The sequence below is a fragment of the Nicotiana tomentosiformis genome, chromosome 8, assembly GCF_000390325.3.
Source record: "Nicotiana tomentosiformis chromosome 8, ASM39032v3, whole genome shotgun sequence".
Lineage (NCBI taxonomy): Eukaryota > Viridiplantae > Streptophyta > Magnoliopsida > Solanales > Solanaceae > Nicotiana > Nicotiana tomentosiformis.
This window is the reverse complement of record NC_090819.1, coordinates 21,917,903-21,937,542: the sequence shown is the minus strand read 5'-3', so window position 1 is coordinate 21,937,542 and position 19,640 is coordinate 21,917,903. Positions and strand designations below refer to the sequence as shown.

The window sequence follows — 19,640 nt, the reverse complement described above, 5'->3', positions numbered from 1 at the left end:
TTTTGGCCCATTGTCAATAAAAATTCAATTGGCCCAATTCTCATAACTCTAACAAATGCAAAACTAAAAAGAAAATCTTCTTGGTATATACAACTTAAAGATGCAAACTAGAATGCTCAAATAAAAGATAAAAGAAATATTTTTTGATATTTTTATGAAATAAAATGCAAACAAAAATGCACACAAGTATGAGAAAATCAATTACAACGAAGTTAAGATTGTTCTAAAATTATCTTCTCTTTTTAGGAGATAAAAGGGGTGCAAAAATTAGGTATCCACAAATTTAAGGTAATCAATTTTTTGTCTGATAAATCAGTTTTGTGATCTTTGTAGATATTATTCCATCCTTGTGAGGTTCAGAATTTCTTCCCCTTTTACTTCAGAGTGCATTATTCTTTTTACTCCTCCTGTGTCAAAAGTAATAAATTTATACTAAAAATTTAAGCATCTTAACATAAAGAGGAATCCATTCACAGAAATTTGGCCTTAGTTCATTGTCTTCGATTTTTGAAAGTATATGGCGGAGGCACAAGCCGAGCTACCGATTCGACTGAACCCAGTAGCTTTTGCTTAAACAGTGTATTTCGTGTTTAAAATTTATTAAATATGTACAATTATTAATTTAAAATACATTCATCAACATTTAAAGTCGTCATTCTAAAATCCATACCATAAGATTGAAATCATGGTTCCACGGTTGTATATTATAGCTATAGTTAATCCGTTTTCAAAAGTGCAATCAAACACTGATCAATTTTTTCTTTTATTTTATTTATATAGATTCTTTATTCAACCAAGAAAAGCCCCTCCCCTTATTTTCCTTCTCTTCCCATTTCTGAGCCAATATGCATTTGAAGAGGGAAAAAAGAAAAAGGATAGGGAGGGAGGTTAATGAAACCTAAAACAACTAACAAGAAAAGAAAAAATTAGCTCTCTATTTGTATACACACACTTGACGACGACAACAACAACAACAACAATAACAACCATCACCCAGTATAATCCCACTAGTGGGGTATGGGGAGGGTAGTGTGTACGCAGACCTTACCTCTACCCTGGGATAGAGAGGTTGTTTTCAATAGACCCTCGGCATCCTTCCCTCCAAGAACTCCTACCTTGCTCTTGGGGCGACTCAAACTCACAACCTCTTGGTTGGAAGTGGAGGGCGCTTACCATCAGAGCAACCCACCTTGTCCAACACTTGACAACAATTGATCGATAAATTTATCTTAAGGGTGTTGTCAGACCTCTCTTTTCTTCACTTAAAAACTTTAACTCCCAATCATTTTCTCGTCCTATATATATGTTCTTCACCACTCTTTTCATCAACTTCAAACACCCATTTGCTTTTTGCACCCAATTTCACTTTACCCCTATTTGTTTTTCCTCTTTGATGACCATGACTATGAGTTCCTAATCTACTTCTTTCCGAAAGTACAAGGGGGTGAATTGTAGCCTATTAAAAAATTCTAGTCGACTATGGTATGCTCTTAGTCGACTGGTGCAGAGACAGACTGCACAATACTGTTAGTACTTTAATTCAATCAAATATTAATCTTAACAAACAGTAATTGCTTGTAATAACATATGAAAGTAGTAAGGTAAATGATACCAGGAATTTTATACTGGTTCGGAACCAATGTGGTATCCTACTCCAATCTCCTTGGGTTGCAAGGATGTTATCTCTTGATCTCTTTGTGATATGAGTTGTGTACAACTTGTGTGATTTTCAACGTTTACAAGGTTGGTTTTAACACGCTCACCAACAATGACTCTTTGAATTTCACTCGCTCACCAAAGAAACGAATAATGACCCAACCTCTAAGGACACACTGCCTCTCCAATATTTTTCAGTCTCTCTTCACTCTTTTGTGTACATAGTAAATCTACTAAAAGTAAATTTCAATGCTTGTTAAGAGTAGAACAAAAAACTTGTAGTTGGATAGACAATTATGTAGAAGGCTGCGTGAATCAATCCTTGAGTTTTCCAGTATTCTTATAGCCGATTATTGTTGTATATTGGTCTTTTGATGCCGACAGTATGTTACTGATATTTGATTTCAGAAAGGTGTCTCTAATTCCTTCAAGAATGATGGGCTAGATTAATTAATCCAAGGAGTGCTCTTGTTCCATGCCGAGATGCTCCATATTTGCCGAGATGCTCCACGCTTTACTTAAGAAATGAGCACCACTTCAATTTGTCTCCATTTGGTGGAGTAGATTAATTTATTCAATGAGTGCTTTATGTTGTATCAAAGAAAGAGACAACAAGCACCACTTCATTTTGTCTCCATTTGGTGGGGTAGATTGATTTATTTAAGGAGTGCTTCATGTTTTAGACAGCACTTCCAGTTGTCTCCCACTATATTGTGTTTTCCATTGCTTTAGTCCTTCATTCTTATTTTTGCATACTTGAGAGATCGATCAGTGTTGATTGACTTTCTTTTTGAGCTTCTTGTCCTTGCCTTAATTCCTACAATCAGAGTAGACCACTTTAAATCTCCCATTTTACAGAATCTGCATACACATGTATAACATTAGTCAAGATTTCTTTATGGATATTGATCATTATTAAAATTCTAAACTTAACAATCTCCCCCTTTTTGATGATGACAATAATCTAAAAAGAGTTTGACTAATTTATGGATACTTCCCTTTTCTTTTCAAGTGTGCTCTCTATGTCTTTAAGCTGGTTGTTGATTTGAATCTGCACTTGAGAACCTGTAGCTTACCTGCAACTCTTTTTCTTTCTTCTCCCCCTTTGACATCAATCAAAAAAATAATAATAATACTAACTAAGCAACCATAAAATTTGCACAGCTAAGCAGTTATAGCCGACTAATGCTCACCCCAGACACAACCAAAAGAAATAGTATTAAACTGTCACACAAAGCAAAAAGTATTGTCTTAAGCATCCTACACATTCATTTCCTTCCAAGGAAATATTTCAGGGTGTTGATCACTTTTAGTGCAGAAGCTTTCATAAGAGGCATCAATGTCCTTGGTGAGGTTAGTAATTCTTTGATACCAGCAATGATGTGTTGTATCAGTATCAGCTTGTCTAAAGAAGAGGATTTGTTGGCTTTAGATTTAAGTCCCACACGGCTCTGAGTAGGGATGACTTTTGATGCTTTGTCCTATTTAAGCCAATTTTCCTCAATTAAGGTATACTCCATCATGGCAAAGGCAGTCTTGACATAGGTGCTGGAGATAATCTTTGAAACATAGAGAGATAGGTCTACTTTCATGACATTCAGGATGTGAGAAACTAATACACTATAAGGCATGTTGCTCGTAGAAGAGGTCCCTGATACTATTAAGCACGTATTGACGTACCCAGGCAAACCAGTTTATAGCTTTACCATTTACCAAACAATACAGAACAGATACATCTATGAGAGGCAAAGTACTTAGAGAACCAGTACGGGGTAACAAAGTGGTGGCAATAATATGGGCTAGAACATGATATTCAAACTTCAAGTTCTTAGGACCTATATCAGGGGGGTTTTAAACAGAATAATTTTTGGCCTCATCAAAAGATACTTCAAAATTTTCTGGCCAGGATGGTTGCACAAATAAATTGCATCCTATAAACTTTGTAGCAAAGACTTTTTGTTTATAAACTGATAAGAATCAAGGATGAAGCGGGTTCCTAAGATCATGGTTTCTAAATTGTATTTATCATTCACAAAAAATTTGCATAAAACATGCGCACATGCTCTTCATAGACAGTGTTACCAACAATATCAAATAGGGAGACAAGTTGGCAATCCATTGAGTACAAAGTATAAAAGATTGTATTAAAGACTTAATTGAAGTGCATCTAAAGTAATAGGCTAGATAGACTAGTTACTTCCCTGAAATGTTCCGTTTATATCGAGCTTATTCTTGCATGGCTGGTAAAGGCTCCCCCTTATTCTAAGGATACCATAGTCATGCTCCCCCTGCCTTCATACACATTGTCTATAAACTTTGCAAGTAAAGTTTTATACCAATATATCTTTCTCCCTCTTTTGTCATCATCAAAAGGGTGGAAACATCTTGCAGAAATTATGTAAGTAAGTATTCATTTAGTCGAAAGCGTAGTATAATCATTTGAATGAAGTGTAGCAAAAGAAACTCACGGGACACTTGATTTTTCCAAAACATCATTTAGCATATAAGAAGGTGTAATCGCACAGAGTTACTTGAAAATCACTAGATGATTAAAAAGATTAAGAACCTTTTGATAACCTCAAATGTTAAACTCTCAAAATTTTGAACAAAAGCTTAAGACCCTTAGAAAGACTACAACGTATTAATGCATATAGGAGTCAAGAAATGGTTATGTGTTCATATTACACGACAGTCAATTTCTTTTTACTAGTGTAGAATAGATCTTCATGAAATGACTATTTGACTATTTCCTTTAATCAACTACCCTTCACACATGAATAAGAGAATCATATTCTAAAGGATTCACCACTCAACAAGAAATCATATAATCTTGCTTATCTAGTCTTAGAACCATTTTTAAGCACATAATAATTCATTAGTAACGAGTGATTCATCTGACATTCAGGTCAATTTTTCTTTTCTTAACGTGAGAAAATATCTGCACGCTTACAATAGCTTCACATGGAGAAATATTCACTCTTGGCTAGATGAGCCAGTTGAACCTTACACTTATCTTTTTCATGGCATGAGAATATTAAAGATCTCCAATCCAATATTTGTCTTTCTGTCCACTTTGTTGCATGCAAGGTTTATATCGAAGAATATCCTACTAGATCAACTCAATTAGTTCTTGCATACAATAAGACATAATTTAGAAGTCAACCAAAAATCTTTTGTGGCACTATACCGATATTCTATAGGATCAGGTATACCAAAATATCTGTTATAAAAATGCAATAGAGAGTCAGTCATACCTTGATTCTATATTCGATCGGTGGACTTACTAATTTTCTCTTTGCTTCACATTATTTGGAATGTGAGGATAAAGGTTAATTTTCCATCATGCTCATTTCCAAACCGATCATCTTTCAGAGGCTTAAAGCTTGTCATGCTTTTAGTTAGTATTAGATAAATATGCTCTTAAATGCATAGTTGGAGAGAAAAATAATTGTCAAATGATAATGATGAAATTCTTTTAAATGATAACGAGTCTTGGTCACAAAAATGTGGTCCAAAAATGTTTAACTCCAGAGAAAGACGAGAGAGCAAGGTTATACTATTTTCAACACATTAAAAAAATATTTCAACATCCATACAGAGATAATTTACAAACTTGTAATGTGTACATTAAAAATAACATTCTAACAAAACTCTCCATGAAGGAACAAACCTTCTTGTTGTGAAACCTTGGGCTACAATGTATATGGAAATAAATAAAAGTAATTATAGGAAACATTAAACATTGTTATGAAGGAATTGTACAAATGCCAATCTTGTTCTGAAGGAAAAAAAATCTTTCCTCAAGAAAAGGTTTTGTAATAATATCCGCTAATTATTTTTCAGTATTCACAAATTCTAGCACAATATATTCTTTAGCAACATGATCGGGTATAAAATGATGCTTGATCTCAATATGCTTAGCCCTAGAATGATGCACATAGTTTTTGATAAATAAATTGCACTAGTATTGTCACACATAGTAGGAACAGAATTAAGACATAAAAATCATAATCTAACAGTTGATGCATGATCCAAAGTACTTGTGTGCAGCAGTTGCCTGCTGCCAAATATTCAGCCTCTGTGGTGGATAAGGCCACACAACTTTGTTTCTTGTTGTGCCAGGATATAAGGGATTTTTCAAGTAATTGGCACGTTCCACTTGTGCTTTTTCTATTAAGTTTATATCCCGCAAAATTTGCATCTAAAAAGCCTTTGAGATTGAAATTTTCCAAACTTTCATATCATAAGCCATAGTCGACTGTCCCTATCAAATATCTGATAATACGTTTAACAACAGTCAAATGAGACTCTTTAGGAGATGAATGATATCTAGAACATTTGCAAACACTAAACATAATATCTGATCGACTAGCTGAAAGATAGAGTAGTGAGCCAATCATACCTCGATACATTATTTTATCAACATTCTTACTGTTTTTGTCTTCATATAAAGTAGCCGATGGATTCATAGATGTTCCTATGACCAATCTAATCAACCTTCTTGTTAGATATCCATGATTGCAGCTCATTTGCTTGATAATAGATTTTTACATTTTTTTTTTCAACTTTATTCAGCAGATCTTGCATAGGTAGAATCCATCATTCATCGCTTAATGCTTCTTCATGTCTGTCTAGTTCCACTAGCATGGATGTGTCGTTATCTTGTTTATTGCTAGCCATCCACTGAAAGTTCTTCATCATTATTCACAATTTTCTTAGAAAAGTATTAGTGTGAAGAAATCGCGCATGTTGAGATTTCTCTACAATTAAAATTCTAAATTTCATAAAATTGAAAGTAGTAATGAATAAGCAATATACCAAGAGTCCTACCAAGACAGTTACAACTAAAGGGAGCAAGATAACTAAAAATTAATTTTTCTTCCTTCCCGTAGCTCAGATAAGATCCAAAAAAAAAATATTAAGGCACATATAAGCCAATGATAGCAATTTATACAAAAATGATGCTTTCAATTCTGCATTCAATTCAGGCGCCAAACCAAATATGTGAGAAATTATGTATGAAAAAAAAATGTCGAACAAATACTATAACTCACATCTATGATCAAATGCATCATTTTCTTATTTAGGAATATAACCTAGGCAAAAATATCAATAAAAACATACACATGTATCTTCTAAACTTTTGAGTCATAGGAATGGTCAAGTATCTCCACATGTGCATAAGTTATTTACCTTAAAGTTAAACAACCTTCTTGAATTTGAAAGAAGTATTGATACTCTTTCCAAGAGAATGAATATCAAAAGTAAATCTCCCTTTTTTAAAAAACATTTTAACCATATGACGACATAAAAAATGTATGTATGCTTGTTTATCCTAATGTCGATACAAATGGCATGGTTCATGCAAGACATACATTCATGCTATTTAAAATCTCTAAGTCAAGGATAAAAATAACACCAAATAGAATTATAGAATAATGCAGCTAGTTGACTCAAGCAATATATACTTATTATATTGCACAAAAAAATAACTAGATACGCATCATTTTATAATTCATCAAACGAAACTTGGATAAACTTTAATGATACCAGTCACTCAAGTTTCACCAGCACGTGTAATGGTTCCTTCATCCTTTATAGAGTATGTGTAAACTTTGAAACATCTTTAAGCATATTCCTGGACCAGCCGTTATGCAAATATCATTATTCCTTTTTATGGCTGGACTCAGAATTCCTGCAAAATAAATTAATTTGTTTTTGATACCCAAATCTTTTTGGGTCCTTGAGGGTTAGTAGCTGGTGTAATTAGAGATGCATATATCTGTTTAATTCTCCAAACATATTTTGATGTGCCATAATATTTTGCATAATTGCATGCAAATACTTTATGTCCAAAATTATCATAGTAATGACATGTAGTATGAGAAGAAAAATGTTTACCTGCAGCTGCCTTATTAGTTGACTTGAAACTTCCCCCAGTCAACTTGTTTAAGGTAGGATATTTACCAGTAGACCCCTTTCTAGTCGACTGAAAGCGGTTAAGCCAAGGAGACGACTTTGATCTAACAAAGTAGTGGCTGGGGGATTTGTGCAAGTTGCTTTTTTGTTTGCGAAGCTCAAAATTTTCTTCTTGAAGTAAGTTGTTCTTCAATTGATATTCTTTAAGCTGAATATCCCAGTTTTTCTTTTCATTTCTCAACTTGTTATATTCTTCAAGTTGAATTTTCCAATCTTTCTTCTCATGTATCAACTTGTTATATTCTTCAAGTTGAATATCCCAATTCTTTTTCTCTTTCCTCAACTTATTATATTCTTTAAGTACTTTCTCAAGGTCGTTGAGAACCAATTCAATATTTTCCTACAATTCATCAGATTTATCGCAATACGTAATAGGAGTAGGACATACATTGTCAATTTCTCCCATTGCCATGAAACATAGGTTCTCCATTCTTTCGGGATCATTTTCTTCCTCAGATTTATCCTCGCCGCTCCAAGTTGAGATTCCACGATTCTTCTTTTTGAGGTTAGGATACTTTAATTTCATATGTCCAGATTTACCACATTCGTAGAAGCATACATTCTCTTTTTGTTGAACCTCATTCTTGTGGCTCTTGTGATGATTCTGGATGGATTGAGATTTTTTATTCTGCTTCTTTCTACTCTCTTTTTTTCTTGCCCTGGGTATCACTGCCAAGTCTTCTCGATCTTCACCGTTTTCAAATTCTTCAAGAACTGACTTGGATTCGATTTCCTTAACTTTGTTGATGTCTCCATGGATATTTTTCAATCTGTCCCATATATCTTTAGCAGTCTCACAAGTGGAGATATTCTTATATTCTTCTTCACTAATCGCACAATAGAGCATGTTGATTGCTCTAGCGTTTGTTTGCATAATATCCAGCTGCTCTCTTGTGTAGTCAAATATGGATGTCCCTTTTTCAAGATTCCTTCCATCACTGTTGTTCGGAATAGGTCTAGGTCTATTCTGAATAACTAGCCAGGCTAGATAATCTATTGGTTGAACATAAACCTTCATTCTTTCTTTCCAATGGCTATAGTATTGACTATTGAATTACGGTGGCCTTCTTGTTGAGTATCCTCTTGAGATATGGTTTTAGTAATTTGATGACATTCCATGGATCTTTTATCACTTGTTGTTAAGCAAAAAATAAAGATGTGAGACCCGCTCTGATACCAATTGAAAGTACAAGGGGAGGGGGATGAATTGTAGCATGTTAAAAAATTCTAGTCGACTATGGTATGCTCTTAGTCGACCGATGCAGAGATAGACTGCACAATACTGTTAGTACTTTGATTCAATCAAATACTAATCTTAACAAACAGTAATTGCTTGTAATAACATATGAAAGCAGTAAGGTAAATGACACCAGGAATTTTATACTGGTTCGTAACCAATGTGGTATCCTACTCCAGTCTCCTTGGGTTGCAAGGATGTTATCTCTTGATCTCTTTATGATATGATTGTATACAGCTTGTGTGATTTTCAACGTTCACCACCAATTTTTACAAGGTTGGTTTTAATACGCTCACCAACTACGACTCTTTGGTTTTCACTCGCTCACCAAAGAAACGAATAATGACCCAACCTCTAAGGACACACTGCCTCTCCAATATTTTTCAGTCTCTCTTCACTCTTTTATGTACACAGTAAATCTACTAAATATAAATCTCAATGCTTGTTAAGAGTAGAACAAAGAACTTGTAGGTGGATAGACAATTGTATAGAAGGTTGCGTGAATCAATCCTTGAGTTTTCCAGTATTCTTATAGCCGAGTATTGTTGTATATTGGTCTTTTGATGCCGACAGTATGTTACTGATATTTGATTCCAGAAATGTCTCTGATTCCTTCAAGAATGATGAGCTAGATTAATTAATCCAAGGAGTGCTCTTGTTCCATGCCGAGATGCTCCATATTTGCCGAGATGCTCCACGCTTTACTTAAGAAATGAGCACCACTTCAATTTGTCTCCATTTGGTGGAGTAGATTAATTTATTCAATGAGTGCTTTATGTTGTATCAAAGAAAGAGACAACAAGCACCACTTCATTTTGTCTCTATTTGGTGGGGTAGATTGATTTATTTAAGGAGTGCTTCATGTTTTAGACAGCACTTCCAGTTGTCTCCCACTATATTGTGTTTTCCATTGCTTTAGTCCTTCATTCTTATTTTTGCATACTTGAGAGATCGATCAGTGTTGATTGACTTTCTTTTTGAGCTTCTTGTCCTTGCCTTCATTCCTACAATCAAAGTAGACCACTTTGAATCTCCCATTTTATAGAATCTGCATACACATGTATAACATTAATCAAGACTTCTTTATGGATATTGATCATTATTAAAATTATAAACTTAACACTTTCTATCATAGTAACCTCTAAACCTTCACCCATAGGATGCTTAGTTGAAAATATTTTAACCTCATTCTCCACTTTTTTCAGTTTTCCTATAACCCCTTTTCTCCCTTCTACATTATTTGTGACTACAACTGATCTTTCGGGATTAACATCGAGTTTTTCTATCAACTTATCGTAGTTTTTAGTCTTGCAATCGACGAGAGAGAAATCGATGTTCTCGTAGTTAGGCAAGACATCAACAGGGTCCCCTGTCTTGAATTCTACCATGTCATTTAGCCCTGTTTCTTCAATCACTTTCTGCGGCTTGTCCAATTTTTGCTCCTGAATAATGCAGACAACTTTACCTGTCGAAAATAAAATTAAGTAAATAAAAGTATAGTTTGTCTAACGGCTTAAACTTTTAAATGAGATAATCATACATTTCGAACATTTACCTCCTGTTTGACGAGCAGCAGTGGCTAAGGCCACAGTTGATGGAGAGACTTCAGAGGTGACTTCTACCATTAATTTGGCACTCATCCCGGCTGCTAGTGGTGATATGAACTCGTTACTCTCGGGTTCTTGTGTTCCGCAAGATTCGCAATTCTGATTTTTTTTGCTACACTGCATGGAATAAAAGGGAAATCAAACAGTCAATTTCATATTTTTTGGTATTCAGTTAGAAATCCAAGTAGTCGCATATATGCATTATGCGACGATTGTTCTCAATGCTAGAACTATGGCCAGGTGAACTATTAGAAGCAAATCACAGTAATAATGTTCTTTTTAGTTTACAGCGCCAGCCATGCAGTTATTTGAGATGTATTTTTCTCTGTGTGTCAAGCACAATGCAGAATATATTAATTAAAGGTTTTATTAATACATCCGAGTATATTAAATTTTGTGCGTGAATGTGATATCATCTCTTTTAATTTAAAGGCTCTGAATTCCAAAGCTGCATTCATGTCTTTGGATTAAAATTGATTAGGGATGGCAATGGGGCAGGGCAAACGTAGGGCAGGCCAGGGCGTTAAAGGGGCAGGGCGGAGCAAAATTTAAACGGGGCAAGACAAGGTAGGGCGGGTCAAAACATTTTTTCACAAAATTTTAAATAGATAGGGCAGACATATATAAGGAGTTTTAGCTTCATTAAAAAAGTCAAAAATTATAAAAACTTCAATGAAATCTTGCAAAATGAAAAAAAAAATTACAAAATGAAAGAGGGTCTAAACAGGGCAGCGCTTAATAGGTCGGGGCAAGGCAAGGCAAGGTTGAGCAAAAACTTGAAAAAATGCTACATAAGGCATGACAAGGAGGGCCAAAAGCTTAGCATGTCACAGCTTGTCTTGCCATGTCCTGTCGTGCCCTACGCAATTGACATCCCTAAAATTGTTGTAGAGCTCCAAAGTTAAAACACCTCCCAAAAAATCATGCCAGGCAAATTCCAAGATTACTAACCTCCCCCTCTTCAAAGAAAAGGAGAAGGGTGGAAAAGAGACGAATGTCATTTCTTTTGTGATTAAAAGTTGATAATTTGAAAATTACTTTTTGACAAATATCTATATATATTGTTACCATATAGAATAGTGTTATGATGAATTTTTAAAAAATTTAAAATTGATGATAATGTTTAAATATTGATATGTGCAAATGATATGAAAATAATAGTTAAAAGAAAGTTAAATTCCCACTTCTTAAGTGATATGAAGTCATTTTCCATTTCTGATAAGTGATAACCATACATCATAAATAATTTTCTCTAAGATTACGACTTTGAAAATGCCGCAGATCTAGAAGGATCTTCTTCTGTATATGCCTCTTGTTCTTTAATTTCTCCTATTAGTTCTCTTCATCTCATATGCAATTGCAATAATTTCTTTTAATCATCCAAGTTTATTTTGTTTGGTGGGTCATTATTCGCGTTAAGTAGTGATACTGATAAAGAAATTAAATGAATCTTGAGTCTAATTCAATCCTAAAAATTAGTTCATGACATAAAGATCACCCAAGCCATATAAAAGAACTATCCATCCCTTTTTACCACCAATTTGGGACTCCCAACACCCTTCGATGACTCAGGACTAAACATTTAGAGCGTGGACAATATAATAAAGGCCCAACATCGAAAATTTAAGAATGGGTTAAGTCTTCCTCGACACGATAAAGAAAAGGAAATCTACATTGTATGGCTACCAGAAAATTCTATTAGCCCTACTTTCCGCACGGTAACCCTATAATCTCTCGTATCACAATATAGTTTTTTTATATGTAGCGTCCCATCTTACCAAAAAGTTTTTTATTTATTATACACGCCTTTCAACCGAAGTTTATTCCTTTCCATCCCATTTCAAGAATATTTTTTTATTTTTCAAAACCCACTTACTCGTAGTAATTACTCACCTCTTTCTTTCTCTCTGTCCTTTTCTTCTTTTTCATTTTTCTTTCTTCGGCTATTTCTCTTTTTTCTTCATTCTTCTTTCTTTTTCTATTTCTTATTTCATATATGGATTTCTTTCTCTTTGTTTTTGACTTCATACTTATTGTTTTTGACTTCATACTTATTAGGTCTTCTTCGGAATCGTAATGGTGTTCTGTGAGTGAAGATCGTTTGAAATGAGTATATACATTGTATCCTAAATTTGGCAGTACATGCATTATATTCCTAACGTGTTTGTGTATCCAGAGTGTATATTAAGTGTATCACAAGTATGTTTGGGTGTCATAAGTGTATAGTCTGTTATACAATGTAAAAATTATATATATAGCGCCTTCTATTTCTTCTTCTTCTTCTCCTTCTTCCTTCTCTATTTCTTCTTTTTTTTGTGGCATGGGTATCTATGCTTATGGAGTTTCCTCCTTTTCCTTTTTTTTATTTTATAGATTTGATAAATTAAAATTTCAAAAACAAATGTTTCAGTTTCTATGCAAAAGATAAATTTTAGATTCAAGCGTTTTGATATTCGTGGGAAATATCTTTTTATTTTCTTTCAGCTTTAAATCATAGATTACATTTTATGGTTCACAACCTTTGAGTGTGTCACACCTCTTTTTTTCACCTTAACTCATTTAAGATAATAAATTAATTTTTTAAAGTTCAAAAAGTTTTTCAATTCAAAGTGACAAAATTTGTATTTCAAAGTATTTTCAGAGTCGTCACTTGACATTTGGTTTCGGTGTATCAAGTCAACGTTTTTTAAAAAAAAAAATTATTTACCTTTAAAATATATTTTGACTTTAAAACATAATCTGCACCAAAAATTCTAAGTAAGGGGGTTCATTTGACTCAAGAAGAATGTATTAGGCATTCGCCAAGTCCTATAACTAGTACTTGATCCAATTGGCTTTAATGAATACTCAAATTGAGATAAAACAAATAAGAATAAAAAATAAACACACAAGGAAGTTCGAGGTTGTCCCACCTAAATAAAGGCAAAGGAAGGGGGAAAAAAGAAAGAAAAAATATATTAAAGGTCCTAAACTAATCTATACTATGCTTCTTCCACTATGTTCGTCATGGCCTCCAACTATATACTACTGTGGGGCATTCCTTTGGGTAAAATATTTTACAGATTTTTCGGGGATTCCCCGGATAACATAATTAACTAAAAGGGACAACCTCTCGCCTCCAAAAAACAAAAATGTCTTAGGCTTGCCTACCCAAGTGTGGTCAGCCTCAACATGCTACTAGCGGACAAAGTAAAAATAAAAATAAAGTAGAACTAAATAAGAAAAGTCTTATCAATGCTCATTTCCTTTTTAATTCTGTTTAAGTCCCAAATCCCATGGCCCATAGCTATATCCAACATTCAAACAGTCATAACAAATCTAGATAAGATGAACATACAACCCAGTGAGCATCCAAACCAACAAAAGAAAGATAAAATTACAAAGAAGAGCTAAGAATAGTAAAGTAAAGAAACTGAAGTTATCCGAACAGCCGTTTAAGGATGTCCTACATCACCCCATGCCTTGGTCAAATTCTATCCGTTCTTAAAGTTTACTCTAACTTACAACTTTGGCTTAATCTTTAGAAGAAACTGATATTATGAGAAAGCAATTCTTTTTTTTATTTCACCCCCAAATTGGAGTTAATAAAGAATTCGAAAAGGGCTAACGAAAACCTTTAATCAATCACAATAGAAAGAACTCTAAATAACTAAAGAGAAATGAAAACAACATGCTGGGAATTTAATTTGAGCACTCAACTCATTCAAATCGGGACATTATTTTAATGCTAAAAAGAAAAACTTATAAGATAACCTTAGCTCAAATAATTGTTAAAACATGCTTCAAGATGTTTAATTAAACAGTGAATCCAAAGAGGAGCACGTAAGTCTTTAAATAATAAATAATTTCCACCATTCCCATTCTTTCTTTCACTTAAGAAAACTCTAAAAAGACTATGAAAAATCAGTTGTGAACTCCAATTTAAACAGGCAAAAAGAAAAGTCTAGGAATCACCATTTAAGGAACAAAACTATTTTTCAAGTCCAAATTCGTTTGTTGACAGAACATCTACTAAAGCATCACTAACTGATGTTAAGGGAACAAACCGAAAGAAGGACATTTCACTTGATTTCTTTTACCTAAACAATTTATGGAAATCAATCATTTACCTAAACAATTTATACTCCCAAATCCTACCCATCCTTAAACGGCTCTTCTTAAGCTTTTCATAACCGCAAAAATTAAAATAAGTAGTGGAGTAAAGAAGTGAACCTGTTTAAACAAAATTTCTTTAATAAGAGCAGACGAAATCAACAATTACAAACTTGGCTTCAAAACTCGGCAAGGAATGACAGCAACTAACCCGCACCGGAATTGCGGACGGGAATCATGAACCAATATCGAACGGCAGCTTCAATATGCAACGGACTCAAACCACCCTCAAATTCAATCAAACTCCATTTTTTGAAAGTAAAAAACCGAAATCAAATAGAATAAACAGAGGTGTATTTTTCTTGTATTTTTTTTTCGATTTTCTAAAATCTAAAAGAGGAATATTGTTTTTTAAACCCTAGCTTTTTTCATTGCTCTCCAGAATCGTCCCCTGTAGAAACCGAAAATAGTAGAATATATAGAAGCCTCGAAGATTCTCTCCTTCCTTTCCAAGAAATTATCCCAAAATTCCTGTTTTTCAGATTTTCTTTTAAAAGATAATTTTTTTATGAATGGAAAGCGTGGATTCGGTTTCACCCTAATCCGACCGCTCCCATTGTCTAAAGGAAATCAAAAACGCATGAGTGAGGTTGAAGAATCTTCGGTGTTAGAGGTTCGTTAAGGTTCGGGGTGACGTGGAAAGAAGGAGAGATGAGAGGAGGGGACCATAGAGACTCAGGTGAGTGAACTCGCCAGTTTGGATGAGTTTTTGATACAAATATTAGCCATTAGCTTTCGAAAATTAGTTGCACGTGTTTTGGTGGGAAAAGTAGTTATTGTTTGTGTCACACGCTTAGCATGTTTGTATTTCCTTTTCTTTTTATTTAAGCATTTTAGCTTCATTACAATCTTATTAATAGGAGATACACAAAATATAAAGGCATCGAGATTGATATATTAATTGGACTCCTCTCTTTCTCCTCTTCTTCTCTCTATATTCTGCTTCCTCCTCGACCAACTCTTCTGTTCTTGTCTCATTTCTGTTACTAGTTCACTCTTCTAATGAAGTGATACCTCAATTAGGTATCAATTGGTATCAGATCTCGATAGACGATGGGACCACGTATAACTGTCGATGTAGTAACTAGCAATCAACCCATGGATTTGCAGGAGCAATATGAAGATCTAGCAGCTCAACAGCTAGATCTAAGGGCAGAAATGGCTCAAACACGATAGGAACTCTGGGATGACTTGGATAAACGCCATGTTGAGCTGCTCCATATGGTAAGTTCTCTAAAATATTCCTTTGATAGTTTGAAATTGAGCCAGCAATCAAAGGACAATGCTTCTACTTCGACTGCTAGGGATAAGGTATTACAATCAGGGCAAGGTATCTTAGGTCCTAATCCTTATTGTGGTAACACAAATTGAGGTCATAATCTAATTTTCCCTCCTTTCAATGGAAAAAATTTGAAAACCTGGTTATATAGGATTGAGCAATATTTTGCAGAAGATGACACTCCGCTCAATCAGAGAGTGAGACTAGTAGCTATGAACCTCGATGATTAGGCCTTAGCTTGGCATCAAGCCTATCTCAAATGTCAGAATGTACCTGTGTTACCCTCTTGGGATGAGTATATTACTGAACTAAACGAAGTAATTACTGGTGATTTCTCTGATCATATGCTAGAGTTGAAACAGTTGAAACAAACAGGATATGTTAGGGAATTTCAATTTGCTTTTGATAGACTGGTAGCTCAATGTAACTTAACTGTTGAGCAAGCTATCTCTTGCTTCCTTGGTGGTTTGAAAGAGGAACTGGTGAATCATATAATGATGCATGAGCCTAACACTTTAGCTAAAACCTGCAGGCTAGCTAGGCTAGTTGAGGCCGCTTTAGCTGCTAATGCCAGAGCTCATAAATATACTTCAGTTGGTTACTCTGATGCTAGGAGGATTCCTTATGATAATCAAGTCCCTAAACCTCCTTCCTATCCAGCAGTTAGTCATACACCTCGACTGACATTACCTGCTCCTAACACTGTTGTGGTACCTAGGCATAGGAGGACTATTTCCCCAGCTGAGATGCAGGCAAAAAGGGCCCAGAGATTATGTTATTTTTGTGATGAAAAATATACTGCAGGCCACAAATGCAACCTTCCCAAATAATTGTTTGTCTTAGAGCTTGAAAGACATGATACCTTACCTACAGAAGAAGGAGACAATACTTCTGAAGTTGAGAAACCTCATGAGGAGTGGACTGTTGCTAAAGAAGGACATCCTCACATTTCACTATGTGCATTAGCTGGTATCCAAGGAGCACAAACCATTCATGTTACAGGCTATAGTGATAAAAAATCCATTCAGATTCTCTTAGATGGTGGTAGCACCCATAAATTTATAGATTCAGCAGCTGCAAAGAAGCTAGGTTGTTATGTTATTCCTACTGTGCTAAGTTATGTGAGCTTGGGCAACAACAATCTTGAAGCCACTTCTGGAGTGGTAAAGAATTTTAAGTGGATATTGGAGGGTAATACATATGTATCAGACCATATAATCTTTCTTGTTGGTAAATATGATTTGGTTTTAGGAGCCTTGTAGATGAAGACCTTAGGTCCAGTCACAATAGACTATTCAGCCTTAACTATGACCTTTAACTACCAAGGCAAAACACATTTCTTGAAGGGAGTTTCAGAATATTGTAAGCTTTCTAGTTCTAAGGCTGTCAATAAGTATCAAGGTGATAATGCTTAGTTGTATATGCCACAGGTGGTGCTTGAAGCTCCATTACCTACTTGTGGAGGTGATGGGCTTTTTCTTTTCCTACACTTACCTAAAGATAAGCCAATGCCACAGTCACTCAGAGACTTATTAACAACCTATAAGTAGGTGTTCTCAGAGCCTACTGCACTACCTCCCCAAAGGGGTGCATTTGACCACAGGATCCCATTGCAGCCTAGTACCAAACCAATCAACATCAGGCCTTATAGATATTCTTCTATGACAAAGGATATCATTGAGAAGTTGGTAAAGGAGATGCTACAGGAAGGGGTCATCCAATACCGAAACAACCCATTCTCTTCACCTGTGGTGGTGGTAGGTAAGAAAGATGGAACTTGGGATTATGTGTGGACTACAGGGACCTAAACGAGTGTACTATTAAAGATAAATTCCCTATTCCTATTATTGATGACTGGGTGGATGAGTTATTAGGGGCTTCTATCCTTCTAAGATTGATCTCAGATCTAGTTATCACCAGATCAAGATGGTTCCTGAAGATGTCCCTAAGACAGCATTCAAAACTCACATAGGACACTATGAGTATTTGGTCATGCCTTTTGGCTTGACCAATGCTCCTTCCATTTTCCAGTGCTTAATGAACCATGTCTTTCAGAAGCTTCTCAGAAAATTTATGCTTGTTTTCTTTGATGATATTCTAATCTACAGTCTGAATTTGCAAGATCATCTTCTTTATTTGCAGTAGGTTTTTGACATTATGGTGCAGAACATTTTATTGGCCAAGAATTCTAAATGTGTTTTTGGTGTGCCAAGTGTGAAATATCTAGGCCACTTTATTTCTGCACAAGGATTTGCTACTGACCCAAAGAAGATAGAGGTGGTGAAGCACTGTAATGACCCGACTGGTCGTTTTGAGCACTTGCACTTTTCTCGGTAGTTTGAGGGCACGAGTATCCCCGCATGATGTATTATGTGATGAACCGATAGGTCATCTTATGTTTTAGAGCCTAATTCTGTATTTTGAAGTCTCAAATACCTCATCTTATCTCTTCTCGATTTGCGTACATAGTCCGGGTATTTTTTCTAAAAGCTTTTATGTTAAACACTAAACAAATATGAAATCTTTGCCTTAAAACCCATTTGAGTTGACTTTGATCAACGTTTTGAGCAAACTGACTCAGATCTATATTTTGATGGTCCGTATCATGATTTGGGACTTGGGCGTATGCCCGGAATCGAATTCGGAAGTCCCTAGCTCGAGTTATCGAATTTTGTTAAAATTTAAAAGTTTAAAGGCTTAATGAATCTAATGGTTTGATCGATGTTTGAAATTATTGATACCGGGTCCGTATTTAGGTTTCAAAATCGGGTATAAGCTCATTTCTATATTTATGACTTGTCTGTCAAATTTAGTGAGAAACGGAGTTGGTTTGACATGATTCGGACGTCCGATTGTTGAAATAGAAGTTTTAAAGTTTTCTTGAAAATTTCTTTTGATTTGGTGCTTAATTCGTAGTTTTAGGTGTTATCTTGGCGATTTGGTCGCGCGAGCAAGTTCGTATAATATTTTTATACTTGTGTGCATATTTGATTTAGAGCCCCGAGGACTCGGGTGAGTTTCAGATTGGATCCGGAATAATTTTTTCATGATTTTGAGTGTTGGTACTGGTGTCATAGCACTTGCGATATTTTTGTCGCAAAATGCGACTATCGCAATTGCAAAGCAACCTCGCATTTGCGAAGCTGGGCTACTGGGGAAAGGACTCGCATTTGCGAAGAATTCTCCGCTTTTGTGAAGCCTGTTGAGTTCGCATTTGCGGACTCAGTATCGTATTTGCGATAAAGGCCTAGGCGGGGTTAGTTCGCTTTTGCGAAGGACCAATGTTCACATTTGCGACCTTTTTGGTCGCATTTGCGAAGGCAACAGAGAATTTCAAAACTTTGATTTTGCGATTAGTTGTTCGCATTTGTGATGTTCACATTTGCGAAACCCATGTCGCAAATGCGACATCTTCAGCATGCATATAGCTGAGAATTCCGAGACTTAGCTTCATTTTGTTATATTTTGAACCCTAGCTTCGATGGGAGGCGATTTTGTGAAGGGATTCTCATACCAAATCATTGGGTAAGTGACTCTAATTAATTATCAACTTCATTTCATGATTTTACATAAGATTTAACATCAAATTCATAAGAATCTAGGGAAAAATTTGTGGATTTTGTCAAAACTTTGAAAAATGAAAATTTGGGATTTAAGAGTCGAATAGGACTCGGATTTGGAAACAAAATACATATTTAGACTCGTGAGGCTATGGATAGTCAATACCTAC

At 35.0% G+C, this 19,640-nt stretch overlaps 1 protein-coding gene across 1 annotated transcript; it reads right to left on the bottom strand.

Annotated features, from left to right (window-relative positions):
* Positions 1-1,203: 1,203 nt before the first annotated feature.
* On the bottom strand, positions 1,204-15,285 carry LOC104107920 (uncharacterized). Its single transcript, XM_009616852.4, has 4 exons — positions 14,692-15,285; positions 10,428-10,596; positions 9,989-10,337; positions 1,204-1,418 (listed from the first exon to the last, which is right to left on the bottom strand). The coding sequence occupies exons 2-4, from the start codon at positions 10,510-10,512 to the stop codon at positions 1,283-1,285; spliced, it is 570 nt and encodes a 189-aa protein (XP_009615147.2). The 5' UTR covers positions 10,513-10,596; positions 14,692-15,285; the 3' UTR covers positions 1,204-1,282.
* Between the last annotated feature and the right edge of the window lie 4,355 nt (positions 15,286-19,640).